The 6,723-nt window shown below is 35.2% G+C and overlaps 1 protein-coding gene across 1 annotated transcript in view; it reads right to left on the bottom strand.

The window, feature by feature from the left end:
- The window catches only part of LOC104398169 (splicing regulatory glutamine/lysine-rich protein 1-like), a gene marked incomplete at its 3' end in the record, with an annotated part of 41,625 nt that overhangs the window by 873 nt on the left and 34,029 nt on the right, over positions 1-6,723 (bottom strand). Inside the window, exons 6-9 of the mRNA XM_010008222.1 lie at positions 5,520-5,650; positions 3,937-4,051; positions 1,325-1,444; positions 53-112 (exon numbers count right to left, since the gene is read on the bottom strand). Of these exons, the coding sequence (XP_010006524.1) occupies positions 53-112; positions 1,325-1,444; positions 3,937-4,051; positions 5,520-5,650 (426 nt within the window). The remainder of the gene's footprint in view (positions 1-52; positions 113-1,324; positions 1,445-3,936; positions 4,052-5,519; positions 5,651-6,723) is intronic.

Raw genomic sequence — 6,723 nt, 5'->3', positions numbered from 1 at the left:
TTCCCTTTCTTTGTCTCTGTCCTGGTCTCTCTCCTTCTCTTTGTCTCGGTCTCTCTCCTTTTCTTTGGCCTTTTCTTTTTCCTTGACCTTTTCTTTGTCTCTTTTCTTGTCCCTGTGAAAAGCCAGACACAAATAATGAATTTATCTTTGAACTTTCCAATAAAAATTACAACTAACTCTTTAGCATACATTAATTATTCAAAAGAAACGATGTGTTTAATTTTCCTCCCCTGTTCACCATGAGAGAGAGGCTATATAGGTAGGAAAAATTTGGAAACCAAATTGGGGAAGGGGAGGACCAAAATAAAATTGTGATCTTCAACGTGTTGTTATTACACTTTGAAATATTACGTCTTTTCATCTAACAACTACATTATTATACATAAATAAATTTTCTACATTTTGTCAGGAGTGAGACAAACTCAACAATTTGTAAATCCATTCTTTAGTAAAAGTGTGCCCATGTAAAATGAACTGCAGACTAACTACCCCCACATAAATAATGACAGTTGACTGGACGGAAGCCTTTATTCTACAGTATTCTCTCACATAAATATCCTGGAACTGCTTTGAAGTCCAACATCAATTAATACAGAGAAACAAAAAAAAAACAGGGATAAAATTTTACCAAATTTCCTCAAAAGGCAAATGTAAGGTCAACACTCAACCAAGACAACCAGACAGAGAAACAGGAGAAAGCACAAGAGAAGTTGATCAGCAGGCCTTTTCATGTCCAGGAGAACCAGACTGACAGAAGTTACTCTGTCTATTGATATTGGTACCTATTCTGGGATTTTTAAAGATTCTCAGAGACTCCTTCAGACATGAAAGGCCCAATGCACAGTCCCCACCTTTCTTCATTGGAACAAGAGTTTGGCTACTAGTAAATAGTAGGCTTGTTTCATGGTTTGTGACCTGAAGACTTTGGTTCCCATCAGGTTTTGGCAATAACCTCTTTAGATGTCTCACAAAGGAATGTAAGATCATAAAGATGAAACAGCACACAATCCCTGCAATAGTAAGAGGTCTCACAATGACCCAAAAAGTGCCTGCCAGTTATCTATCACAGAGATTTCATTGGACTTGCCCCTTCCAGTGAGCAAATATCTCAAGACACTCCAGACAACAGCAACAGAGTCAAAAGGATCCATCAATGAAGCCCAGCGATGTAGCCTACTCCTAACTGTTCCCACTGAGGTCCACAGATCTGCAGTTCTCTTTCCCACAAAAGTGCTTCCCTAGAAATCTAAAAGGTTTGTTAGATTTTTTCAAAAACTTTGTACTGTGTACTAAGAACTGTATCATTTTTAGGAATGGAACTCACCAAGAACGAGAGCGACTTCTTGATTTCCACCTTTCCCTAGATCTAGGCTGTTTTTTCAGGGGACTTCTCGATCTGTGTCTGTCCTTGTGCCTTGAGAGCAATCTGTTGCCAGATCTATTTCTATATGAAAAATGCCAGAAGAAAAATACTTTTATATTGAAACTTCATAAAAATTAGGTCAACCAAGAAGGGAAAAAACCCACATAAATCTTGTCTCACTATATAAAATTATATAGAGTTACAATTCAGTAATATACTGCTCACCAACATTTTTGTAAATATGGACACTTTAAGCTTAACCAGGTGCACAATGCACCATTAAATTAATACTCATGTTTCGTAATAACTTCCATAAATATTCTGGAAAATATAAATTCATATCATATTAGGATAGCCATCCTTAATAAATCTAGTGCATAAATCTACTACAGACAATTTCTAGCAGCTTGTAAAAATAATTAGTTATGTTTTTCTTCTGTTCCAAGGCACTTATTGCAGTCTTGGTCAATGAAGAAAGATGGCTTTAACTGTTCTCTTTGTTCTCCAGCCTTACAATTTAATTTAATGCGTTTTTTTAAAAAAAAAACCACTATCTGTGGTTCAGCATTTAGTCAAGCTACCTTTTTAGTTGAAAGGATATGTTAGTACAGTTTTGAATTATGAGTTCTCAAGAAAAGGAATAAGCATTTACTACATGATAAATAAAGACTGCAAATAATGTGCAGATACTCCAATAGAAATCCTATTAAAGTCTTCTAATAAACATATATAGCATAGTCTCAGATTTAATGAAGAAATCAAAACTTTTAAAAATTGCTATACACTTTTTTACCAAAATATTCCCTATATTTGGAAGATCATATTCCCTAGAAAAATAAACAGCTGAATTTTAACATTAAGTTTCAAAAGAACACATCATTGGATACTTTGCCTGACAGTTTAAGGTATGATTAAGTTAAACTTACCAAAAACAGAAATTAATGTATATTACTCAATAAATCCTGAAGAATAGGGAGATAGAAAAAAATAACAGCTCCACCTGTCTTCTGCAGCTCAAGACACACGGAGTAAGATAAACCAAGAGAGGAGAGGCAATCATTTTTTACCTACAGCTTTGCTCCACATATCGGTGTAGAAATACAAACTAATTACAGGGAAAATTAATTACAATTTAGTCCAAATAATACCTTGAATAAATTTCATATTGCAGAGATGAAAGCAATTTTGGGGTTTAATTAAACAGTAAAACTGGAAAGTGGTACGGACAGTTTATTCTTAGGGATTAAGTTGCCTCAACAGATCAGACTGGTCTTTTTTTCAGCATGCTCTCAAAAACTGACAGTAATAGTGAAAAAATAATTTATATATATATATAAATAATATATAAAACTATCAACAGTTGTTTAAAGCACAGGTTTTCTGCAAGTAAAAAAAATGCAAAATTATCTTCTAAAAATCTATTTGGTTTGTGTCAGTACAAAAAAGCACTGAGATTATTGCAGTGTTACACAAAACAAAGACTGTTTTTCAGTTATGTCCTAAGTTAGAGAAACAGAAGAGAAGCAAGCAATAATGAAATGAACAAATTAATTCTTCTTGCGTTAAAAAGGTACCAAATATTTTAATGCCATTAGATAACACGTACTGTGTAACATCATTACAAAACTGAAGCCTGCACTTATATAGTATTTGGTAGTATATCTGATGTGGTGTGTCCCTCTGGCCAGCTTTTCTGTATGTAAAAGAATTCTAGTTGCCCCTTTAAAAGACAATAGATGAAAGAATGCAACAGTGCTGTCACTGCAACACCAACAACATTCACCTTTTTAAAGTGTAAGCTAACAAATACATTTTCAGTTGTTTGGTTTTTTTACACTTAATGTAGCCAAATTTCTTTAGATTGATCATGTAAATGATCAGAAGACATTCCTGACATTGAACCATTTCAGGAAGGATAAGTCTCACATAGCAAGACTGTCTCATTATTGGAAAAAAAATCTGAATGGGTAAACTTTAAGAGTGACCTACTAATTTTATTTCCTCCAATAGTTCAAAGCCTGTTTCAAAACTGAACAAATTAGCAAAGCAAACAAACCCCGAAGAATGAAAAACTGTCTCTAAAGCCTTTTTCTTCTGGCTTTTAGAAAATATAACTTTACATTTAAAATACAGTAAATAAAAACACTGCATTTGTTAACTGGATGTTTAGAAGTTCAGAAGGAACTTTCTACTAGCAAAACCAGCCAACCTATCTGTTCAGAGTGTTAACAGTAAACTAAACGTACCATCTACAAAACACAGATAATTATTTATTTGTAAAATACAGATATAACAAAATGAAATTATGCTACCTTTCACAAAAAGTACCTTTTAGTGAGTTTTACCTGAAAGTAATCATGAAAACATTTAGCATTTAGAGGGAAAAAGTATCTCTTCAGAGACAAAGTTCATAGTTACTCTGATCTGGTCAGTGTAAGTTACTAATCTTTTCTACAGGGATACTTCTCATAACTCAGTAAGAAATCTTAGTAACCATCCTCACAAAAAAAAACCCCAAAACCAAACAACAAACAGTATGATCTCCTAGTCCAAAATAAAAAAAACATACCTACCTGTGTTTTGAGTGTGATCTTTTCCTTCTAGATCGGGATTTTGAGCTAGACCTGGATTCTGAACGAGAATGGGAACGAGATCGACCGCCTTTTCTTTCACTGCTCTTTCCAGACTCTGAGAGGAAAAAACCACTTTGCAGTGTGAGCTCAGAACATTTAAAGATCCCAGTTAACAATCTGGCACAAGTGGAATGTACCACATATAGTGCAAGGGGCCTACTCTTTGCATATCTTCCTTCTTTGCAAATATCCTTCAGAAACATCCAAGAAAGTCATTGCATATACTCGTTGAGTGCAGCCATCCTGCAGCAGTACACATAAACCAGATAATTATAAACAGCTAGATCTGTTAGGAGTGGGATTTATGTTGCTGCCACAATGCACAAGATTACAACATGCTCTCCTCTGGTATATTATGTAATATAACTATTTTTATTTTTTTAAATAACCTCAGAACAATAGAGTAAATGTGGAGAGCATAAATTTGAAAACAAGCCTAAAATGTAAATATTAATTAACACTTTCTATACTTTTAGATATTACAACCACTGTACAAATATTGAAGTCCTATTTCTCAAATACTGCTTTAGGGAAGGAAGGGATGGAGAGAAGGTGGTGAATAGTTTGATCCAAATGCCAGAAAGTCAACAAAGCTTACCAGTGACCTTAGCAGACTTTGGTTCAGACTCTAAAAGATTATTATTCTGCTACTTAACACTGATGAAATGTTAGAACTATTTTTCTCCCAATCCTAAAAAACAAAACAAAACAGAAAATACCGCCCCCCCAAAAAACAACACCAAAAGAAAAACACTATAAAAACCAAAAAAACCAAGCCCTCAAGACCCTCCACTATCGAACCTACTTAAGTCAATGTCTGGGTTTCTTAGTAAGAAGAATAACAAAATCTTGCTGATTAAAAGAAAAACGAGGATTTCAACTGTAAGTTTAATAAGTTGAGAATTTTTATGCTGTGGTTTTGCAATCAGCAGTCAGCATTTAAATGTCTGTCTAATCACTCAACCCACCAACACCTTCCTCCTTGACCCAGCATTTCAGTGTTAACAGGGATCAGGGAACAAATCTGGATGAAAAAAGTCCATTACAATATGTTAAGTTTTATTCCAGATTGATTCTCTGATCCCATTTGCTATGGCAATACACATAGTCTTGAACCAGCATGAAAAAGAGCATAGCAGTGACAAAATTAACCTACTGAAGAAAAGCAGCATTCTAGCTCCCTCTGATCATGAAACTGTGGCATTAATGGATGCTAGAGAACAAAACAAAATTTAAAGCAATTTTTTTCAATTTTGCAATTACTTTGAACTTTAAAAGCATCAGCTTGGTATTTTTTAAAACATTTGGTGAACATATATAAGATATGATTCTATGAAATAAAAAGTCAGCTTAATTCCACTGCTTTGTTGTATGAAGACAATTTTGATTATTTTATTTTTGACCACACATGTTGTTCACCTTTGAGTACTCTTCTCTTTTCCTGTGTTTGAAAGTGCTCTTAAAAGCATGTGTCAAGGTACATACAGAACATATCTGTTAGGTAATAAAGATAACATACCTACCTGGCTCAATAGCAGCAGATATAAAAGACTGGGCTTCCCTTACTCTCTTCATCACTTCTTCCAGTTCCTTGGCAGCAGCTTGTGGTGTCATTTCAGGAGGCTTCACTATTGCATTATTGGAATGATTTATTCTAAATTAAGGAAAAATAAAAAGTTTAACTCCAAAACACTTGAAAAGGGAAAATGAAAAACAACTCAACTTCCACAGATGACTAAAAACTTTAAGGCTCAGCAAAACTACTGATTTTTCCAAAAACTTATCTGTTCTATATATCTGAAACATCTATATTTTATTGCTTTCAAATCTTACCACTTTTACATAAATGTGACGCAATATTTCTGTGATAAAATATTTTTAGTAGAAATCTAGAAATTTGTTTCTGTATTTCAGATCAAATCTCTAAGATCAAATTAAGGCCTACTAATTACATAAACATCATATATGAAGCTTAATTAATAACAAGAACTTTGCAGATACTCTTACTGTTATGGTATTCACTAATTCAAGATTGGCCTTTGGAAAAGGAGGTTGGCAACCTATGAGGAATACCAAGATGTAGTGAAGCTATGCAGGGGGAAAACTAGAAGGGCCAAAGCTCAAGCAAAACTCAACTTGGCTGTTGCGGTTAAACATAACAAGAAGAGGTTTTACCAATACATCAATAGAAAAAGGAAGACTAGGGAAAATGTAGCCCCACTGATGAATGAGGTGAGCTCCCTAGTGGTGGAATACAGAGAAGGCAGTTACTGAATGCCGCCTTTGCTTTATTCTTCACTGCTAAAGCTGCCTCTCATGAATCCCAGACCCTGGAGGCAAAGGGAAAGGTCTGGAGAGAGGAAGACTTTTACTCAGTTGAGGACAAACAGGTTAGAGACCACTTGGCCAAACTGGACATCCATAAGTCCATGGGTCCTGATGGGATGCACCCACGAGCGCTGAGAGAGCTGTCAGATGTTATTGCTGGGCCACTCTCCATCATCTTTGAAAGGTCATGGAGAACAGGAGAGGTGCCTGAAGACTGGAGGAAGGCAAATATCACTCCAGTCTTCAAAAATGGCAAGAAGGGGGACCCAGGGAACTACAAGCCAGTTAGTCTCACTTCTGTCCCTGGGAAGGTGATGGAGAGACTAATTCTGGATGTCATCTCTGAACACGTTGAAGAACAGGAAGTTATTGGGAGTGGTCAACATGGATTTACCAAGG

Source organism: Chaetura pelagica, unplaced genomic scaffold (assembly GCF_000747805.2).
Source record: "Chaetura pelagica isolate M959 unplaced genomic scaffold, ChaPel_1.0 scaffold1092, whole genome shotgun sequence".
NCBI lineage: Eukaryota > Metazoa > Chordata > Aves > Apodiformes > Apodidae > Chaetura > Chaetura pelagica.
This window is presented reverse-complemented; position numbering and strand designations above follow the sequence as displayed.